The sequence below is a fragment of the Sminthopsis crassicaudata genome, chromosome 2 (assembly GCF_048593235.1).
Source record: "Sminthopsis crassicaudata isolate SCR6 chromosome 2, ASM4859323v1, whole genome shotgun sequence".
NCBI classification, from domain to species: Eukaryota; Metazoa; Chordata; class Mammalia; order Dasyuromorphia; family Dasyuridae; genus Sminthopsis; species Sminthopsis crassicaudata.
Window position 1 is genome coordinate 579,979,014 of NC_133618.1, and position 23,535 is coordinate 580,002,548.

The window sequence follows — 23,535 nt, forward strand, 5'->3', positions numbered from 1 at the left end:
GAGCAAAGGAAATGCAAGATTTTATAACATTTTGGGCATAGGTCATTTTTAAAAAATAGTATTTTTTCCAAATACATACAAAGATAGTTTTCAATATTCACCTTTGCAAAAACCTTGTGTTCCAAATCTTTCTCCCTTTTCCTCTTTTTCCCCTTCCCAAGACATCAATCTGAAATAGGTTAAACATGTGTAATTCTTCTAAACATATTTGCATATTCATCATGCTGTGCAAAAAAAAAAAAAAACACTTAGCAAAAGAACCACCACCCAAAAAAGGTGAAAATATTATGTGTTCATCCACATTCAGTCTTCATAGTTTTCTCTCTGGATGTGGATGGCATGTATCATCACATTTAAAGCAATTGGAATTGCTTTAAATCACTTCATTGTTTAAAGAGCCACATCCATCACAGTGGACCATCACATAATCTTGTTGCCATGTACAGTGATCTCCTGGTTCTGCTCATTTCACTCAGTATCAGTTCATGTAAGTCTCTCCAAGCCTCTCTCTATTCATCCTGCTGGTCATTTCTTACAGAATGTATTCCATAACATTCATGTATCATAACTTAGCCATTCTCTAATTGATGAGCATCCATTCAGTCTCCAGTTCCTTGCCACTACAAAAAGGGCTGCCATAAATGTTTGCACATGTGGGTTCTTTCCAGTACTTTTCTCTCCTTTAAGATCTCTTTGGGAGAGAGGCCCAGTAGAGACACTGTTGGATCAGAGAGTATGCACAGTTTAATAGCCCTTTGGGCATAGTTCCAAATTGCTCTTTAGAATAGTTGGATCATTTCACAAGTTTGCCCTCAATGCATTGGCATCCCAGTTTTCCCACATCTCCTTTAATGTTCATTATCTTTTCCTGTCAACTTAGTCCAAGAGATATGAAGTAGTACCTCAGAATTGATAGAGCATATCTTTTGATTATTATTTATCAATAGGGAAATGGCTGTTGAAATAGAAGACTATCTGATGAAGAGAGGCATAAAAAATACTGGGGAAAAAACCCAATTTTAAACAAAAACAAAAATAAAAATGCCTCTTTAAAAAGCAAACAGCCAAATGGAAAAAAGAGGTCCAAAAGCTCACTAAAGAAAATAATTCCTTAAAAATTGGAATAAAGGAGAAGAGGACTTGGAATTAGATTTTCTGGATGATAAAGGAGCTAGAATTACAACCAAGGATAACCTGCCCAGCAATATTATACATAATTCTTCAGGGGGAAAATTAATTTTTAATGAATTGGAGGGCTTTCAAGTATTCTTAGTGAAAAAAAAAAAAACAACAAAGGCAAATGAGTTGACATTCAAATATAAGACTCAAGAGAACATAAAGGAGAGGATTCTAGGAAGATGGAGGAGGTCAGAAAATTCCAAGCTCTCTAAATCTCTCCATAAACAAGACAAAATAGCACCTTAGAGTTTAAATAGAGGAGTAAAAACAAATTAAGAGTTGAGACAGAACAGTGATCCTCCTGGGAAAATCAGAAGATCTAAAGAAAACTACCAGGATGGAGATTTGGCCAGAATGAAGGTTAACAAACACTGAAACCACAAGCAGTGAGTTCTGAGGCTAGCTGGGTTGGAAGGGACTCTAGCCACAGTAATTTTCCCCTCCCAGACTATATGAAGAGTCTGGAACCTGAGATGGGGAAGATTTAAAAAAATTTTTTTTAATTTTATAATTATAAATTTTTTTGACAGTATATATGCATGAGTAATTTTTTTTATAACATTATCCCTTTTATTCATTTTTTCCAAATTTTCCCCTGCCTCCCTCTACTCCCTCCCCTAGATGACAGGCAATCCCATACATTTTACATGTGTTACAGTATAACCTAGATACAATATATGTGTGTAAATCCAATTTTCTTGTTGCACATTAAGTATTAGATTCCGAAGGTATAAAGTAACCTGGGTAGATAGACAGTAGTGCTAACAATTTACATTCACTTTCCAGTTTTCCTTCTCTGGGTGTAGTTGTTTCTGTCCATCATTGATCAACTGGAAGTGAGTTGGATCTTCTTTATGTTGAAGATATCCACTTCCATCAGAATACATCTTCATACAGCATTGTTGTTGAAGTGTATAGTGATCTTCTGGTTCTGCTCATTTCACTCAGCATCAGTTGATGTAAGTCTCTCCAAACCTTTCTGAATTCATCCTGCTGGTTATTTCTTACAGAGCAATAATATTCCATAACCTTCATATACCATAATTTACCCAACCATTCTCCAGTTGATGGACATCCATTCATTTTCCAGTTTCTAGCCACTATGAAAAGGGCTGCCACAAACATTTTGGCACACACAGGCTCCCTTTCCCTTCCTCAGTATTTCTTTGGGATATAAGTCCAATAGGAGCAATGCTGGATCAAAGGGTATGCACAGTTTGATCACTTTTTGGCCATAATTCCAAATTGCTCTCCAGAATGGCTGGATTCTTTCACAACTCCACCAACAATGCATCAGTGTCCCAGTTTTCCCACATCCCCTCCAACATTCATCCTTATTTGTTCCTGTCATCTTAGCCAATCTGACAGGTGTGTAGTGGTGAGGTGGGGAAGATTGGGAACCTCCACTGATTCGGGACACCAAGACCAGCTGTGCTGCTAAAACATAGCCCTGGGCAAGATGGAACCAGCACACACAGCATGAGGGCTGAGCATGTAGGGGCAAGGACTGTTGGCTGTGCACTCTTACAGGATGGCAAAGTTCTAGCTTTCAGTTCCAGGCTACAGGGGATAACTGAAGGAGGACCTGAGGCTGGAGGCACTATCCCCCACATTTCAGGTCTAGGCTAATTAGTGATTACACCAATAAGTACCTATAAATTAAAAAATGAGCAGGTAAAGGAGAAAGAATCCAACCATTGGAAGTTACTATGGGAATAGGAAAGACAGGGATTCATCTTCAGAGGAAGATAACTAAAGTTAAAACAAAAATAAGAACAACAACAACAAAAAATCTCTTACCCCATGGTTATTTGTCCAAAAATAATTCATGATTCATGGAACTCAAAAAAAGACTATAAAAAATTAAATGAAAGAAATTGAGGGAAAAAACAAAAACAAAAGTAAACAAGATTATGAAAAGAAATCCAACCAACTTGAAAAGGATTTCCAGAAACTCAAGAAAATGACTCCTTGAAAACTAGCATTGGGCAAGGGGAAAAGAGTGAAGTTTTAAGAGACTGGGAAATAATAAAACAAATCTAAGAATAAAAAAAGAAAAGAATGTGAGATCTCATAAGAAAAACAACAGATCTAGAGAACAGTTCAAGAAGTGAAAATATAAGAATAATAGAACCATGTGAAAGGTATGATCAAAAAAAGAATCTTGTTGTAATAATATAATAATTAAAGAAAATTGTCCTGAAATGTTAGAGCGAGAGAGTTAAGAAGAAATAGAAAAAAAAAAATCCATCAATCACCACTTAAAAGAGATGCTACAAGAAAAACCTACAGACACATCATAACCAAATTCCAAAGCCCTCATGTCAAGGAGAAAATATTGTGAGCAGTAAGAAAAAAAAATAATCCAAATATGATGGAGTCACAATTAGAATCACACAAGAGCTAGCAGCAGCAACATTAAAAGATCATGGATCTTGGAACACTATATATCCAAGTATTGGGACTATAGCCAAAAATATTATATCCAGCAAAGTTAGTCATAATCCTGAGAAAAAAGTTTATTCAATGAATTGCCAGTCTTTTAGGATTTTGTTGCAAGTTAATGGAAATTTTGACATGTAACATTCAAGAAAAATATAAGGTAAATATCAAAGGCTAATTAAAAGGATTCAATAAGGACAAACTCTTTTTAATACGTGAAAATTAAAACTATGTTTAAGATTGTCATTAGCAATTAGGTAGTTTGAAAGATTGGGATAGAACTGAATATGATGTGATTCTAAAAAGCAAAAACATGTAGAAAACACATGGGGAATTAGATTGGGGAGAAAGGCTGGTACTTCTGGAACTCTGCTCTTATTGGGAATAGATTAAAGAGGGAATAATATATATTTAGAAGGGTATGAAAGTCTTCTTAAGTCAGAAAGAAATAAGAGGGTTAAGGGGATAAGAAAGAAATGCACATGGGGTAAGAGGGAGGGAAAGGGCAGAAGGAGGGGACAAGGGAGGAACTCTTAGTGGGGGGGGTAGGTTAAGTAATGGCAAGACAAGGTAGTGAGTAGAAATAAAGCAGAAAAGACACAGATATAATAAAAAATAATCATGAGTAAAATTAGGGGAAAAAGCAAGGTAATGATCGTTGATTTCAGACAGATAAATTTAATCAAGAGGAAAATAGGGACACTACACTATATGTCAGAGTAATCAATATTGTTTTATATTATTAAATATTATATGGTTAATATATTGGTATGGTGTAGAAAATGATGAATTTGTGGATTTAGAAAAATATGAAAAAACATTATCCACCTTCAGACAAATAGGAAAACAATTGTAGAATGGCTTTACATAGAAAAAAAAATATATATATAAATATATAAATATATTTATATATGACTATAGATATCTATGTACACATATGCATATTTTATGTGTATGTATACATAAATGTGGATGTATATATAATATGTATATGTAAATATATTTATGCCTAATTGTAGCCACCTTGGGGGAAGTAGGGAGAGGAAGGGGAAAAAAAGGAATAAAGTAAAAAAATGTACCAGAGAGAACAAAAGAAAACCAAGGAAGCAGAGAAAAGATAGAACAACTGGGAATACAATGTGTAGTATCATGTATCAATGTATCAGCTTTCTTGAAATGGAAATTTGTTTCATATTTTGAATCATCTTGTGTTCTGCTGTGCAATGACAATGTTTTGTTTTTCTATTTTGTATTTAAGTTTAAACATATTTTTAAAAAGCATAAAAGGTTTTTTTGAAAGATTTTTAATTTTTTAAGAAAAATTATAAAGAACTCAATAAAGTGAATTTTTGTGCCACTTTTACCATTAAGTCCAATTCTGTTTTTGAAGGTATTTTCTTTAATATATTTTGTGAAATAGAGATGTCCATCACTTGGGGAATGGTTGAACAAATTGTTGTATATGATTTTCAGTAATAATAACATTGAAAGAATATCAACCGTGAAAGACTTAGTTATCCTGATCAATACAGTGATCCAAGACAGTTTGAAAAGACACATATTGAAATATTGCTATGCACTTCCACAGAGAGAACTGATGAACTCAGAGCAAACTGAAATATGATTTTTCCCACATTTTTTTTTTTTTTTTGTGGGGAGTGAGAGGGAGGTAACAGCTACTCTGGAAATAGATTTTACATGATTTCACATATATAGCATTTTTCAGATTGCTTGCTTATCTTTTCAATGAGATAGAGGAAGGATTTGTAGGAAGGACAGAATGTCAAACTCAATTTTTTAAAAAAAGACCAAGTATTAAAACCTGAAAAATGTTTCCATTTTGGATATGGATGAAAAAAAAAAAAAGGTTCTCTTATCAAATAAAGCAATTCATATTTTAGATAAATGACCAAAATAGATCTTGTTCACTTTCTATTCAGATAATAGCCTTTTAAAAATATGCTTTCTAAATTGATATCTTATTTTTTACATTCCCTTAATTTTCCAAATAGTCCAGAAAACGAATCAACACATTTTCTAATCTGACATGTTTTCCCACACCATAGTATCCTACCTCTGCAATGAAAAGATCAAGATATATTCTCTTCTTTGGGGACCACTTCATCATAATTTACTTGGTTTTCTTCTCTCCAATGACATTGCTATAGCCATAGTATAGATATTTTTGTGCTTCTGTTAACTTTACTTTGTATTATAAAATAGAAGTCTTTCTTTCCCTCTTTCTCTGTTTCCTTCTTAATCATCATTTCTTATAGTGCAGCAATATTCCACTTCCAACTGATGGATACTTTGTTTTCTGTTCTTTCCAACTAGAAAAAGTGATGTTAATATTTTGGGTATATATAGGAGCTTTTTATCATTTTACTGAAATCTCTGGGTTTGAAAGTGTGGAAATTTTAATAACTTTTTTTTTTTTTTTTTTTTTTTTTTGAGGCTGGGGTTAAGTGACTTGCCCAGGGTCACACAGCTAGGAAGTGTTAATTGTCTGAGGCCAGATTTGAACTCGGGTCCTCCTGAATTCAAGGCTGGTGCTCTATCCACTGCACCACCTAGCTGCCCTTAATAACTTTTTTTAAAGCACAACATCCAAGACAATCTTGTTTACTCTTAAAAAGAGACACACTGATAGGTTTTTTTTTTACATTTTTAATTATTAAGTACAGAATTTACATTTTTACAGTATTTTGGGAAGAGCTAAATAATTTCAATTACAGATAGATTTTTAAGGGGAAAACATTATTTAGTTTTCCTTTCCCTAAAGAAAAGACATTTCAAATGCCTGGGAACAGAAATTTCTTCATCTATGATATCTTCTGCCTCACATAGTGCCAGTATTTCTACATATGAATAAGAGCAGGAAATGTTTTCATTCTTAATCTTTCAACTTCTGCCTGCAAAATTGAAATTTGTTCAAATTGCTCTTTCGAAATATTTATTAATTTCTGTTGTTGTAGTGTAGCCTCATAACGTTCTCTGGAAATCTTTTCATAAGTAAGTGGAAGCCCTGTTTCAAAAAATGACAAAGTGGGATCACTGTCTAAAATATTAAAGAAATGTCATTCGTTATGACTGGATTAATAACATTTTCAAATATATCAAGAACTTTGTGAACTGCTATAACAAAATGGCAAATTGCTATGTAGCTTTTAAATCTGCTGACCAACTTTTTAATTGTAGAAAAATAATTTTATCACATTCCATGGTTGGCAAAAATTGGCTTACCAAATGATTGACAGATGTGTTTTCTTTCAGAGTTACACACCAAGTGTTCATGTAGATTGCAGCTTAGAATATAATTTGCTATATCCTTTTTATTGTTGATTCTTCTCAGTTCCTTGAATAACTGTTTTTGGAATTCCACATCTTTTTTGTGTTTCTAGAAATTTACCCCAAGGGAAAAAATATGTGAAAAAGGCATTAGAACTTATGGGAGGATGCTATTAAAAAAGCTTACCTATATTTTAATATAAATGACTTATCACTGACATGATATTGAAATACTCTGTATAACCCTGGAAACTGAAGTAATAAGACTAAAAATATTGTACTATATTTCATTTCAATACAAAATGACTTTGTAGTTATAATCTTAGTTTTACCTAACTATCAACAACAACTGAGCATTTACTTTGAGCAGGATGAATAGAAAAGATAACAAACTTTTTATCAGATGTGTTTTTCAAGTACTAATGCCATCCAACTGGTTCTGAAGATATGAACAGTAGTATTGTCCCCAAATATTAATTTGAGGACATTTCAGATGAAGATCATTCCCCATTAACACTTGTTAGATACAAGTTGCTGAGGTGAGCAGACCAAATTCCAAGGTTTCCCAGACTGAAAATAGATTATGATTATAAAACTGAAATTTCCAACTCTCTAATCCTTTTCTTTGCCTAACATGACCTCTAATTTCTGTTCCCTTTCATCCCTGTACATCCCAGTTAATCAACTTTGTCATTATATAATCTCCTCACTGTTAAATTTATAGGTCTTTTCTTAGTCATTGTACTTCTTGACCTGTCTTCAACTTTTGAGTTTGTTAACTATCCTCTTCCTTTGGTCCCTGGAATGTTGCTCTTCTGCTTCTCTTAATTGTCTATTCTTTTGTTTGTCTCCCTGAAAGGTTGGCTTATTCTTTATCCTTTGGTCTCCTCATCTGTTCCAATGGGTTCTATTATGAACTCTAGGCAGACCAGCCCAATCTCTTCTGAACGCATAATCTTACATTGCCGGTTGCCTGCTGGACATTTCCACCCAGATCCATCATAAGTAGCTTTAAGGTGGTAGATTTAGAGTTAACTTTACCGCACCCTTGTTCAAATTTCCTCGTCACCCAATTAGCCTCCCCACTACTATTAGTATTTTCCTCTCTCCAGCTTTCATATAGGAACTGCCAAAAAAATCTTCCTAAAATTCTGTCACTCCCTTACTAAGGAAACAACATTTACCACCAAAGCCTTCAGTTACTCCTTCCTGCTTCTGACAAACTTTGAACTCTTTGGGCTGGCTTATCATAATTAAGTGCCCTTCATATCTTCTACATTCTGGCCAGATTGCATGGGCCATGCCTGGGTTTCTTTTCTAATTATCTCCATAAAATCTTCATCCTTAACATTCCTCTTAGCTACCTCTGCCATGAAGCCTTACTTGCCACAAATTCCCTTGTGGTCCTTTATCTATAGTAACACCACACTCCACCATCCCTAGCTCATGCTTTGTTCTTTGTCTTTGTCTCCCCAGCAACCAAGGACATTTTGCCTATTGGATACATCATAAATACTGAAATGAACTTAGATTCCTGATAATTAAAATCTCTAATTTCACCCTGAAACCCATTACAAGTATTAATTTGGGGACATTTCAGAATCTACATTAAATTCAGTAAGGTTGAATCTTACTTTTTCTAGAGCAGCAAGAGACTGCTCCATTTGAGAAAGCTGCAATCCAATTGTGATTTCATGATCCTCTTCTGATATATACTAGGAAGAAGAATATATTAAAACAAATAAAAAATTCTTTGTTATTTTGTCAAGTAAACAAGTGTGTCATTCTGCTCTGTATTCAAAGATGTTTGTCATGATTTATTACCACCTGCTTTAGATATTAAATTTCTATGTAAAATGATTATTTGTATTTAACCACCTTTACTCATTTTCCTCAAGACTTGATTTTGCACCATATTTCCACTCTAAGTCTCAAGAAACTCATCTTGCAAGGTCACATCAGTTCTGAAAGCCACACTTCCTCAATACCCCATCCCCATAACGCCCTTCCTCTGATTGAAGAGGGTAGCTTGGACATTAGAGAGCTCCTCCAGGATCTTCTATTTAAGGAGAGACCAGAATAGCCATCTCATCATTTTCCATACTGCTGTAGTATTCAGGATTTTATCATTCCCCAACCCAGATACCTTATTGCTTCTTATTCCCCTTTCATGGCTTTTTAAAAAATGTGTTGTCTTTACTCATTAGATAATGTCTGAGAGCAGAGATCAACTTTTGCCTATCTTTCTATCTTTGGGTCACATCACAGTGCCCAGGGCAAAGTAGGTGCTTAATATTCGTTAGCTGAATCTAAATACAACAGTTGTTCATCAAAACTGACTCCTCTCTTTTCACATAGCTGCCACTTGAACTTAGGTCCTCCTGCCTTTTGTCTAGATTATTGCCATGGCCTCCAAATTGATTTTCTGATTTTCCATACAGCCTTCTTCCTGCTGGTTAAATGCAAACCTGACCATATCACTTACCTATCCCCAAAATCCAGAAGCTCTACCTTGCCTCAAAGAAATTAGAAACTCTTCTGTTTAGTTTTCAATGCCTTTCAGTTTCACCTTAACCTTTTTTCCTCATCTTACATTCCTCAGATTCCCTCATTCTGTGATTCAGCCAAACTCCCTTTATCTGTTCTTCACTTTGGATAATCTATTTCCTATCTCAGTCCCTTTGGGATAGCTGTTTCCCATGCCTAGAATGCCTTTCCTCTTCATTTCCACACCTTACATGCCACTTTATATAATATTAAGCTATTCAAGCCTTCCTTGCTAATAAAATGTCAAACTATAGCTAACTACTTTGTATTTTATTCTATTTTTATATATTTACATAGATATTTGCAGTTTACCTGATTAGAATGAAATTACTTTTGATTAGGGGTTGTATTTCATTCACTACATTTGTAACAGCCAGAAACACTGTAGATACAATAAATATTGCTGATTTATTGATAATTTAAAAGATGTTTTCTAAAATACTTTTTAAAAATGAGCTATTTTCAAAAGAATCATTTACCCTCTGATGAGCTCTTGAAAAAAACAGCATCTGAATACCCCAAGCCCTTTGGGTTAGATCTTCCATTTCCATCTCCATTTTTTTATGGTCCCATTCGATCTGAGTTATTCCTTTCTGATAATTTTTCTTTTCAACCAAGTTGGCAACTTTCTTCATACCTTGGGTCTTACAAAAAATTTTTACACATTCTAATGTTAGGTGATACAATTCTGCACATCATATCATGACTTTACTGTTATAAAAATGTAACTTTTTGTAGGGGACTAGTAAAGACCTGATCATTGTTACAAAATACCAGCCATTATAAAACTAGATCCTTTAAGATGGTAATAGTTAACATTTATGTAGTGCTTTAAAGTTTGCAAAAAGTTTTCCAAATATCTAATTTTATCCTCACATTTCCCTCTGGGAGGTTGGTAGATTAGGGAACAGAGGGAGACAAGTTAAACCACTTTCCCAGGACCATACAACTAATTAAATATTTGAGACTGCATTTGAACTCAGGTCTTCCTGATTTAAGACCCAGCTCCAGTGTGCTACTTCTAAAAGATAAGCAAGATGAAAACAAAAGTCTTTTTAGCCTTCAGGAGTTATAAACAAGAAGCAACCTTAAAGGTACCTTCAAGAAAGTATCTTCTATCCATGTCAGAGTTATATAAAATTCCTTGAAATATATAATAATAAATAATTTGTACAAGAACAGTGAACGTCTGATTTTAAATATCAACGTGAAGTATAAAACAGGATGTATAGGAAAATATTTTTGTCACTACCATGGGAGGCTAGCCACTGAAGGGTCCAAATTGAAAGAGGTGCTTTAATTGCTCCTTTTTTTCACATGACAAGTTTCAATTGCATCGAGCTAAACCTCATAAATGAAATCAATAATTATTTAAAGTAGTTTGGCCCAACTATCCACTCTGGAAAAAACAAATGGATAAAAAAAATACTTATTCTACATTATTCTGGGCAGTAATACTTAGCATTTATATAGTACCTTAGGTTTGTCAAACCAATTCCCCATAACCACTGCTTTCACATTTACACACATACTGCTGAATAAAGATGGAAAAAATCATTGAACAGTTCTGAGTCCACTATGAATTATGTCACTTAATTTCAATTGGACCCTTATTGCTGCTAATACTTCTATATATAACTTATCAACTTAGTATTCTACTCTCATAATATCAATTGAAATATTTGTAAAATGCCCCAGTGCCTGACTCATAGAAACATCATATAAATGATTATCCTCCTCCACACCTTTTTCCAAATCTTTTTTCATCCTTCCTCAAATCTCTTAGGCTTCACCTCTCTAGTCACCCTCAAAGCTAACAACCTTACCTCATTTTGCTGAAAAAATTGAAGCAATATTACAAGAGTTCCCTCTACTATCAATGAGATGCCTTTTGCCACTCTTTCTTCTCTTACACTTGACTTGCAGGAAGAGGTGAACCCTTTTCCTTGCCAATCTTAATCCCTTCTACCTGCATACTTGATCTCATTCCATCCTGTCTCCATCCACTCTCTTCCCTTCAGTCTCTCCATGTCTTGTCTCCTTCCCTCATAGCTATGTCTCTCCTATCCATAAAAGCCCTCACTTGAGTTTCTATTCTTGCTATCATCCTAAATATCTGCTGACCTTTGTGACTAACCTCTTTGAGAAGGCCATGGACATTAGGTACCTCTGTTTCCTCTCCTGTCTCTTAATGCACTACAACCGTCTTCTGCCTTCACCATTCCACTGCGACTGCTCCTCCTGGTTGCCAAATCCAGTGTCATTTTCTCAGTCCTCCTTGCTGACTTCTCTGCAGCCTTCATCCTCTTCTTAATACTCTTTTCTCTATAGATTTTTGGAACACTACTTTCTCCTAATTCTCTTTCTACCTATCAGATTGCTCCTTCTCTGTCTCCTTTGCCAGATCCCTATCTAGGTCATGACCAGTAATCATTAGTGTGTCAAAAATTTCTTCTGTTATGGACTCTCTTCTTTTCTCCCTCAACAACACTCTACTTGGCAATCTCATCTCAATTCCCATGAATCTGATGATTTTCAAACTTACTTATTTGCTTTGGATCTCACATTTCCAACTGCTTTTCAGAAATCTCAAACTGAATGTCTAGTAAATATCTTAAACTCAGCATGTCCAAAACCGAACTCATTTTTTTCATCTAAACCCTGCTTCCTTTCAAAAAATCCTTATTACTATCAAAGTCACCACCATCCTTTTAGTCCCTTTGGCTCATCCTTGATTCTTGACTCTCATCTTTCCCATTTCCAATCTGCCCCTAAGAGTTATTGATCCCACTTTTACAACATTTTTCTAATATGCCCCCTTCTCTCATTGCCACTGGGCTGGGTAGCTTCACCTTCCTATCTCCAATACTTGAACTACTGCAATTACCTTGTGGATGGGGTGCCTGCCACAAGTCTCTCCTCAACTCCAGTCCATGCTTCATTCAGGTGCCAAACTTATTTTCCTAAAGCACTGATCTGACCATGTCACCCTCTTACTCAATAAATTACAGTAGTTCCTTATTATCTCCAGGATTTTCTAGAAAATCCTCTTGTTTGGATGTTCAAAGTCATTGATATCCTAGGGCAGTTTCCCCACCCACCCATCTACCTTTCCAGTCTTCTTATATCTTACACCTTTGGTTCTTCACCTTTTTCTCTGTTACAGTGACACTGGCCTTCTTCCTGTTCCATGAACAAGACATTACTCTTTGTTCTAGTTATTTTCTCTGGTTATTTCTTATCTCTGAAATATTCTCCCTCCTGGTTTCCCTTGGCTTCCTTCAAATCTCAGGTAAAATCCACTTTTTCCAAGAAGTCTTTCCTAATCCATCTTAATTCTAGTGCCTTCTCTCTGATAATTATTTCCCATTTGTGGTGTATATAATTTGCAAACTATGTATGTATATATATATATGCATACATATTTATATACATACACATATGTTTATAAGCAAACTATATACATAGTTGTTTGCAGGTTGTCTCCCTCATTAAATTGTGAACTATTAAAATGCAAGAACTATCTTTTTGCCTTTCCTGGTGTTTACAGCATTTATAACAGTAGCTAGTGCATAGAGGCCATATAATGCTTATCAAATCATGTGGCAAGAATGAGGGATAATGAAAAATAGTACATGAGCTTCATTAGTAATTATGCATGTTTGACTTCCTTCCTATGGAGTTTTTACTTCGAGACATGGACAAAATGCACCAGGATTGGAATGATTTGCAATTTGTGTTTTCAGAATGAATACCCATATCAGTGAGTTCATAAATGCATCAAATATCAAAATAATAATAAACCATTGTGGGGCACTGAAATGAGAATCACTTTCCCTACTTCATCTTAGCCAGACAAGTACATATAACAATAAAGGAAGGCCACCCAATGCATTCTGGGCTTTATTTCCACAACTTAGAATCTGAACCCTGACCTCATTAGTATTGCATACCATTAAGGTACACTTTAATAAAAAGTATGAGTTATCCCTCTGATACTGTCTATTCTATTCTACTACTTTCCAATTTTTGATTAAGAAATACTAGCCATCATAAAAATCTTTCATACTCTATAATACTTTTGATCTTAATACAAATATTCATTATGTATATATTATTAGAGTAAATATCAATTGATAAATGAAAAAGAACTAAAAACATCTCATATTTGTTAGCAAGATAATAATGAATTAAAAGTTAATCTTAGAAAGTCAGTTACCATATTCAGATATTTTCTCAAACATCTTTTTAAAGTTTTCAATTGTATTTTATTTTTTCAAATACACATAGTTTTAATCATTAATTTTTTTGTAAGATTTTTGTTCTAAATTTTTCTCTTTCCCTCTTTCACCTCTCCCTTCCCCAAAATAGCAAATAATGTGATATAGGTTAAATATGGGCAATTCTTTTAAACATTTCCATATTTGTTGTGTTATATAAGAAAAATCAGACTAAAAGGGAAAAAACACAAGAAAGAAAAAAAAAAGCAAACAAAAGAGGTGAAAATTACTATGCTTCACTCTGTATTGTTCTCTCCACAATTCTCTCTCTACATATAGATGTTGTTTTCCCATCCCAAGTCTAATGGAATGTGTCACCTCATTGCTGAGAAGAGTCAACTTCATCACAGTTGGTCATCACATAATCTTGTTGTTACTATCTACAATGTTCTCTTGGTTCTTCTCACTTTATTCAGCATCAGTTCATGTAAGTCTTTCCAGGCTTTTCTGAAATCATCCTATTCATCATTTCTTATAGAACAGTAATATTCCATAACATTCATATATCATAATTTATTCAGCCATTACCCAACTGAAGGGCATTCACTCAGTTTCCAGTTTCTTGCCACTACATAGAAGGCTGCTACGAACATTTTCACATGTGAGTTTGGATCAAAGGATCTCATATATTTTTGTAAAATTTCTTGTTTCAAGAAAAAAATCTATTAGAAAATGAATCTCTTGCTTAATATTCCCATCTACTTTTTTTTCTGTTTCTAAACAGTAGCCACAGATTCCAGCAGTATTATCTATAAGCAGAATATTATTAGTATTTGCCTAGGATGATAAAGACAAAAGTAGATGATGCATTTTACCAGGATAAAGAGAAGAGGAAGCAAGGGGAGAACCAGACTACATTCATTTCTTTATCCCTATCCAATTGCTTCATATTACCCTCCTTATCTGTTCCCTCTTCCTACTGCTAGAAAATACAGAGTCACTGAGGTGACTCTCAAAGGACCTCCAACTCTGGGGAAATGAAAACAGTGGGATGAGACTGTTGTAGTTGTCTGGTTCTTCATTAAAGTTCTTAAAACTGAAACCTGAAACTGGAAAGAAAAGAAAACTTGAACTATAACTACTACATTTTCATTACTTAGAAAATTATTATTTTTTATCTCTCTTCCTCTTAGAAACACATATATTGGTGTATTTTACTGAAATTTTCACAAATGAAGTGAAAATCTCAAAGAAAAATATCAGGAAACAAAACCAAAATTGCACAAAGTGATACTATTTAAATTAATTTATAGATGTATTGCTAAATCTCTCAAGGGACTACTTTATAGAACTAAACAAAATAACAACAAATTTCATTTGGAAAAATAAAAGATCTAGAATCTCAAGAGAAATTTAAAATTAAGAATGAAGGGGGAATACTACTTCTAGGCCTGAGATTATATGATAAAAATAATTATCAAAATTATTGGTACTGGTTAAAGAAGAAAAAAGTAAATCAAAGAAGATATGGAAGAATTAGAAACGATTAAATCCAACAAACCTAAGAATACAAATTACTTGGGGAAGAACATGCCATTCAACAAGAACTTCTGGGAAAAGTGGAAATCAGTTTGACAAAAATTATATTTAGGCCAACATCATGCCATTTTTAAAATCAAAATATATATATGTGACTTGCATTGAAAGTTTTTTACTGCAATGCCTAGGAGAAAAGTTCTTCCTCAAACAAAATGATCACAAAAGATAACAGACTTTTTTTTTTTTGGCAAGGCAATCTGGGCTAAATGACTTGCTCAAGATCATACTGCTAGTATCAAGTGTCTATGGTCACATTTGAACTCAGGTCCTCCTGACTTCAAGGCTATTCTATCTATTATGCCACCTAGCTACCCCTGATAATAGACAGTTTTGATGATGTAAAATTAAAAAGCTTTTGTATAAACTAATGCAAGTAGGATGTCAAAGTTATAGTGAAAGGCCTTAAAAACACCAAAATATTCTTTTGGTAGTAGAAAATTAAAAAAAAAATGTAAAATGGAAACAGAATAAGACTGAGAAATGGCTAATCAAATTTTGCCGCATGAATGTATTAGAAGATTGCTATTTGGGGGCAGCTAGATGACGTAGTGGATAGACTACCAGCCTTGAATTCAGGAGGACCCAAGTTCAAATCTGGTCTCAGACACTTAACAGTTCCTAGCTGTGTGACCCTGGGCAAGTCACTTAACCCCAGCCTCAGGGGGGGGGGGATTTTAAAAAAAAAAAGAAGATTGCTATTCCATAGGAAATAACAAAAAATAGAGAATGCTGGGAAGAACTATATAAATAGATTCAGAGTGAGGTGAATAGAACCTGGAAATCAATATACACAAAGACTACAACAATACAACTGGAAAGAACAAAAAAGGGAAACTGAATGCCAAATAATCATAGTGGCCATTTGCCCTGGAGAAGAACTGAGAAAATATACCTCCCTCTCTTTGCAGAAGTGGGCAAATATGAATGTAACACATAATATGTGCTGCATATTATTGATATGTTGGTTAGTTTTGCTTGACTGCTTTTATCCTGTCTTTAAGTGTATTACAACAGATAGCTAAGTGAAGTATATTCAGAAATGAAAATGATATAAAAACAGAAGGTAACAAAATTTTTTTAGAAGAAAGGGAACAATAGAAGGGGAAAAGGTGGAAATTAAACAAGGTAAAACATTATTCTTATTTCATATGGAAATTAGTGTTTTTTCTTTCTGAAAATTCATAATTACCCGGACTGCCTTATTCAGATCCTCAATTATACTCCTGTTAATGATAATAAAATCAGAGTAGCCTATCATAAATTGTAAATCTTCTGTCTCCACTTGCCCTTGTTTAAGCAGGAATTGAACTGTCAAATCCACTTGATAATTACTTCTATCCTTCTGTAATCTAAGATGAAAAAGAATGAGAAAGTTATAGCTATTGTTATGTATTTGTTTTACATTTAGTAACTAAATTAAAAAAAAAAAGCCTGCAAGTCTTTCCAAGGCTATTTTATAATTAATTTGTAGTATGTCTTCTCTCAGAGATATGTCGATATTGTCCTTTTACCAGAACTCAAGCTCTTTTAGGAGAAATCTTTGGCTTCTGTCTTTGTGTCCAATGCTTATTGTATTGTCTGGCACATATGAAGTACATAAGTACTTGTGTTGATTGATTGAAATCGTGTTAAGCCATTTTACTTTCAAAATACTTAAACAAAGTGACCATTTCCCCTAAATCAGTTTTCATGTTAAGTAGCTATAATAATTCTTCCTATTCAATATGTGAGTTAAAGTTTGATATGGATAAAAATGCATGATCATAAAATGCTATTCTAGGATTAAAAATATTTGAATAGTCACGTTTTCATTCTATTAAATGATTTAAACATGAGGGAAAAAACAAATGACTATATGGCATAAAATATATGAAAAGCTTTGCTTTATTCTGCTTTTCATTTTACATATGACATTAATTTTACAACTATATTATATGCCTGGAAATTACCAAATTGATGAGTAATTTAATCATTTTCTTACAATGAAGCTTTTTTTCTTGTCTTGAGGCATTTGAGCTCTCAAAGCCCTGGTTCATAATAATGTATCAATATTATATCCAGTGTAAACTGATGTTAGTCTCCTATACAAGGGTGATTTGCCTCCAAATTAGAAGAATTTTAAAAAATGTATATGAAAGTGACTGAAAGAATCAATAGTTATATTACACAAAAAGTTCCTGGAAAATTTTGTCAATGTCGGTTTGAATCTTTTCATCCTCTTCTATTCTTCTTCGAAGGAAGGCCTGCATTTCCAACAAACCAGCAGCTTTCCGCTTTACCTGGACAAAACCCAAAGCACAACCTTGTCAGAGAACAAGACTTTAAAAATAAGAATAACTCTGTTTTAGTGACTTCTTCAGAAAAAAAAAAATTAATGGAAATACTAAAATTACTCTCCTCACTACCTACTTATTATATCAAGAAACTACATTCTCTATGACATTTTTTGCCAATACTTGGAATGTGTATAAAATATCCTTTTGATGAAAATGAATTATATAAGTTATAGAATTTTTCTCTGGCATCTAGTTTGGAATTTGTTTCTAACATCATTCAAAAGATAATAGATTAAATGTTAATGACTGCATTTAATGACAGACAAAGATACTGGGTCTTGTATTTTCATTAATATAATTAACTCTCTTAAGTAAAAAAAATTCTGAAAATACAGTTACATATGTTCTCTGTAACTTTTCTGTTGCCTAAATCACTGCAAGGTTAAGTGGCTTATCCAGCACTGCATAGGAAGTAGGTGTGAGAAGTGGGGCCTCAAAGTCAGTTGCTTAATTCATTATGCTAAATGGGTTGTTATTTTATTTGTTTATTTGTTTGTTTGTTCTGATGGGTGAGAAGGGGAAGACATTTTTCTAGTGTTCCTCTAGTTAAACATACTGGTTTTTCATCTTACCCATTCTAAACAGAACAACTTAGTAAAAGAATAATGCTCAGTACTCATTTAAATAAAGTAGTTTTTCTTTTCGACTTCCTGGAAAAGAGAAAAACTCTAACAGAATAGACAAACATTTCATTATGACTCACACCACCACCAAATTCATAAAAATACAACCAGAATTTCAGAGTGATCACAGAGCCTAGTGGCTCATTTAATCCAAACTACACATAGCCAGGATAATCCTTGCCTTCTGGGAGAACTCATTCCATTTTGGGTAATTTTCATTTTGAGTAAGTTTTTCTTTGAAGCAAATTTTAATTTGCTCACCACTCCTAGTTCTGTTCTCTACAACCAATTCCTCCTCCACATGAGAGCTCTTTAGCTACATGAAGAAAACTCTCATGTCCCCTTTGAGTTTATTCTTCCTTAAGCTAAGAAGTTCCTTCAGTTGATTGTTCTTTATGAACTCAAGGCAATATTCACCATATTACTCACTCTCCCCTGGATACTGAGCATCATGCTCCAAATGCAGTTCAGCCAAAGAAGAGCAGAAGAAGAATAGAATTTCCTTCTGCCTCTCTTCATGCAGGCTATCATTTTAGTTTTCTTGGCTTCTGCATCCCATTATTGATTCCTGTTGAGCTTGCAGTCTTCTACAACCCTCAGATCATTTTTAGATGAATATTTGTCTAAATATGATTCCCCTCTCTTATACTCATGAAGCCAGTTTTTTTGAACCAAAATGTAAATTTATATTTATCCCATTAAATTTTATCTTATTAAACTGGGTATTCTAGCTTGTCAAAAAAAATTTTTTTTGCATCCTGATTGTCTTATTTACTGATAGTTGGCAATCTCGCTAAGCCCAAACTTCAGGATTCTAGACTCCATTGTATTACTTCAGTATTACCAGTTATTATATCAGGCTGATGATAATAATGATGATGATGATAGCTAAAATACATATGGCTTCTAATATGTGCCAGACACTGTGCCGAGAGTTTGCAGATATTAGGTCATTTGATTTTTACAACAATTCTGAAAGATAGATGCTATTATTATCCCCATTTTACAGATGGGAGCCACTTATATCTGAATATATATCCCTCCCTCACCAAGCTTTCCCATGTAACAAAGTTTAGAAAAAAAGCAAAAAAGTAGTTCATTAAAATACACTAACTTCCTGGTTATGCCATATAACCCACCCTCAATATTTCATATTAATAAGCAAAAATGAAATTAAGATTGTATTACCCTCTGTTCATTTTCTATTTTGGTTCGTCTTGCAGCACAGAAATATTCCCAGATCCCGGGATCTAAGCCCTCTGGCATGTGACTTGGATTATCCAGATCATCCATGGCTTTCATGATTTGGGCAAGGTTATCCTTTTGGAGTTTTTCAGGTCCAATCCGATTGCCAAAGGGAGTAGTACTCTCTATTTGAACTCTCTGCTTTGCCATTCTGGAATTATCAACAAATTCATAGTAAGTCTTTCAAGACAAAGATCATATTGCTGTTAAAAAGTTCAACACTTAGTAGAAATCTTAATAAGATGTTATGTCTTATTTCTTTTGCCAGAGAACATTTACATTTCAATCTCTTTTAGGATGAACCGTGGGAAGAAGCACATTCTTTTGTTCCCTTTGAATCTTCTTTGCAAAAACCCAGATACTAACATGGGTTGGAAAAGAATGCTCTCTTTTTGCCCAATTATGCATTTATGTGAGATTTAAAAGCAGGGTAACCAGGAAAGGGTCTGGAGAAATCTGATATAAAAATCCAGCTTGAAAGAAATGCTATATCCCTATTCTATTCTGACTATCCTCCTTTCATTAATATCTACTTTGTTGGAAAATAGACGTAGTATATGGTATAAACTACTATTTTAGACTTGTTTTTAAGATAGCTTTCAATGTTGTATGTATGTATAGTGGGAAGGAGAAGAGAATAAGCATTTATATACTGTAATGTTCTTAGTGGTTTTCTGGAGGTCTCTGGAGCAGCCTTCTTTTCAGCCATGTAATCTCCACCATAGTAGCCAGGTGTTAAAGTCCAAATCCTTTATTATCTCCTTCACAATCTAGTTTCCTTGCCTGGGGCCTGGGGCTAGTTTTCTTAAAGGCCTTCCAGAGTCTTGGTTACAGTGGGGGAAGTGCAGGAGGCCAGGCCAGCCACGACAAGGCTGATGAAGATGGAAATGAATCTCTTTTTTCCTTGGCTCCAAGAGCTTGAACTCCTGCCTCTAGTCTGCTTGTCTTCTCTGGCTCTGACTCTGGCTGAGGCTCCCAACTTATATGATCTCTTATAATTACATTATCATAGGTGTGAATCTTGTTGAAACTATATTAAGTACTAAATACATGTACTGAACTAGAGAACTATTAATCACTATGCTAACTAGATAACTATTGTCTTTATTAATTTCACTGACTTAATATAGTGTTAAGAATCCTTGTTTCAAGTTCAGAGTTCTGGCCCATAACAATATACCGCCTATTAAGTTCTAATCATTAAGCACTTCTTATAAGTATTGTCTTATTTGATCCTCACAACAACATCATGAGGTACTAACCTAATTTTAAAAGTGAGGAAACTGATGAAAACAGAGTTGCCCAGGATTCCTGACTCAAGATTCACTGCTCTATCTACTGTATCACATAATTCTATGAATATAGTAAAATCTTTAAACCTTAGCCAATGCAAAGGCTTTGGTAGACAAATATGAATAGAATAGCACCACATATACAAACATGTAATGAATCACTTTTAAACTGTGAAAGCAACTATAATCATTATTGGTACTATTAAAAGCAATTTCAAAAATATTATTTTAAAATATACTGAATTATGCTTATGACAGCTGATTAGGATCAATAGCCATTGATGAATCACTGAAGTCTTTGGCACTATCAAGTGGTTCAAAGGTATAGTTTTATCAATAGAAATTATGCTAAAGAAAAGACATTATCACATGGTTCATTCAGTGTATAAGGAACATTGGATCTTAATGTATGACTTGTAGCTGAAACCTTTTTTATATCTTGTCTCTCTTTGTGAGAAATAAGCATTTCTCTCTCATATCTGATAATAAGTTATTATATTAGGACCGAGGGTTTTCTCCTTTTCTGTTTCCTCATGCAGAAACCAACTCATGTGGGAAATTTCTCTTTCACCAAGATTTATACAGGCCAAGATCTAATCAGAGAGTAAAAGCAATTCTATGTTTGGAATAATAGATGTATTTCTGGTTATTGTGTTTGCTCTGACAAATCTAAGGAAAGGTTAATTTTCCCTCTTTTTAAGACAGGTAATATGGAAATTAATATCTCTTTGACCAAGATTTGAGTGACCTAAGTCATGTACCCCAAGACCTTTATTTTAATATAGCTTAGGTCTCCAGTGTATTAACCAATGCGAGTTGATTGCCACCCTCAAGAACATCCACTCTTTGAAGCAGGTCTTTGGTCTAAGAGAAAGGGTCAAATGACCATCCTTTTATTTATAACTTCCTGGCCTTATTAACAAAATAATTAGAACACCCAGAAATGATATCTCTTGAACCTTTTTAATCGTCACGTTATTTTTCTATTTGTATTCCCAATCTTATCATAGTGTTTTGCCTATAGTCAGTATGGAGCTGACTCAACTGATGCTTTTTTTTCACTATTTCATTTATTTCAACTCCTCAAAATGGCTTATTTACAATGCTAAACTATAAGGTTCATTTATGAGTTTAATCACTTGTCTAAAATTGTATTATCTAAAATTGTAATTAGTTGCTTAGATGTTGCACTAAAGAATTTTGTGTTTTGAAAAAATAAATTTTGATTTTCTTTATCATTTGAGTCAAAAATAATCCTTCAGAAAGATGTGAACAAAGGGCTAAAGGCCAAACAAAAAGGAAATTAACCTTGGCCGGCGTTTAAATAGTTTGATGAGAAATTCAGCATGATGGCTGCTAAGGTCAGCAAACTCTTTTTTAAATCCACGGTCTATAATCTGTGGGGAAAAACATATAATTACTGGAAATGTAGTTTATTTTGAAACATTTTATTAACTGACATTTCTTCTTGAAAATTCTATTGTTTCTCATTCTGAGAAATAGCAATACATGAAAACATATGTTAAGGAATATTCATTCACTATGCATAAGAATTCACCTATTTTTTAAAAAGGTGAACTTAATAATAGATTAAATATTATTAATTAGTATTATCTATCATTAAAGAATAATAAAAAATAATTATTAAAATATTGCTGCATAGAATTATAAACCTGTTGATAAGAAAGAATCTTAAGAGATCATCAAACCCAACTCCTTCATTTTACACATAAGGAGAATGAGGCCAAGAAAGGGAAAAATGATCTGATTTACCATATATGTTTTCAGGAATGTCACATAGTGAGGTGAACCTGTACTTAAGAATGAAAGTGAAAATGGAAATAGAAAAATCCATTTTCCTTCTTTCTCTCTTAAATCTAGAAATTTAGAGGTAGAACTTTGTATGAACAGGAACAGATGGATTATTCTTACTTTGTCCTCTGCAACTAAATTGTCATAGTTTTCTCTGTATGTATCAACTTCATCTCTGGCCACGAAGACTTCCTTAGAAGTATTTTTCTAATAATATTGGAAACAACAAAACAAAATTAAGAGCTGCTTTGTAGATTATTAAACAAGTTGAGAACAAGGAGGATCTTAAATGTGATTGTGATGAAAAACTATGCCATTTCTCTAATTATAACCTTGGAAACAAATTTGGGAATAGTCACAGCTGGAGGCATGATTTGGATCATAAACTAGCAAAGAAGACTGGAAGGAACAGAGACTGGAAGGAAGAGAACCAAGAGAGAGTAAAAATATAAAAACCTAGAGAGGAAAGAAAATTGGGAAGAGAGAGTGGTCAGTAGTATTAAATATAGTGGAAATGTCAGCAAGGAAGAGGACTGAGAAAAATTGCTGTCATTCCATGTTTCCTTGTGCCTTATCCCTTCTATACCTGTTCTTCCCCCTCATTAAGACTTCTTCTAATCCAGTACTTTCTCATGCTCTGATTTTTCTCCCTTTTCAGTCTCAATTCTATAGCTAACCATTCAATTCCACATTATCTTCTATGATAGAATCCTTCAGGGCAGCTAGGTGACACAGTGGGTAAAGCACCAGTTCTGGAATGAGGAGAACCTGAATTCAAATACAGCCTCAGAGACTTATTAGCTGTATCATTCTGAACAAGTCACTTAACCCCAATCACCACAAAAATTCCTCATCTCATCTTATTGCCATATATTCCTTCTAAATCTCAGTTTTCAATTCCTCTCACCATCTATCCTGCTCAGATTGTGAAACTGGACTGGAAGAAGTCATA

The 23,535-nt window shown here is 33.8% G+C and overlaps 1 protein-coding gene across 1 annotated transcript in view; it reads right to left on the reverse strand.

Moving 5' to 3' along the window:
• Positions 1 to 6,444: 6,444 nt before the first annotated feature.
• LOC141552976 (cilia- and flagella-associated protein 43-like) overlaps positions 6,445 to 23,535 on the reverse strand; it is a 192,084-nt gene continuing 174,993 nt past the window's right edge. The window contains exons 31-39 of the mRNA XM_074284860.1: positions 22,704 to 22,790; positions 22,080 to 22,168; positions 19,423 to 19,630; positions 17,442 to 17,554; positions 16,465 to 16,624; positions 9,936 to 10,100; positions 8,544 to 8,624; positions 6,865 to 7,018; positions 6,445 to 6,646 (exon numbers count right to left, since the gene is read on the reverse strand). Coding sequence (XP_074140961.1) covers positions 6,480 to 6,646; positions 6,865 to 7,018; positions 8,544 to 8,624; positions 9,936 to 10,100; positions 16,465 to 16,624; positions 17,442 to 17,554; positions 19,423 to 19,630; positions 22,080 to 22,168; positions 22,704 to 22,790 — 1,224 coding nt within the window. The 3' untranslated portion in view covers positions 6,445 to 6,479. The remainder of the gene's footprint in view (positions 6,647 to 6,864; positions 7,019 to 8,543; positions 8,625 to 9,935; positions 10,101 to 16,464; positions 16,625 to 17,441; positions 17,555 to 19,422; positions 19,631 to 22,079; positions 22,169 to 22,703; positions 22,791 to 23,535) is intronic.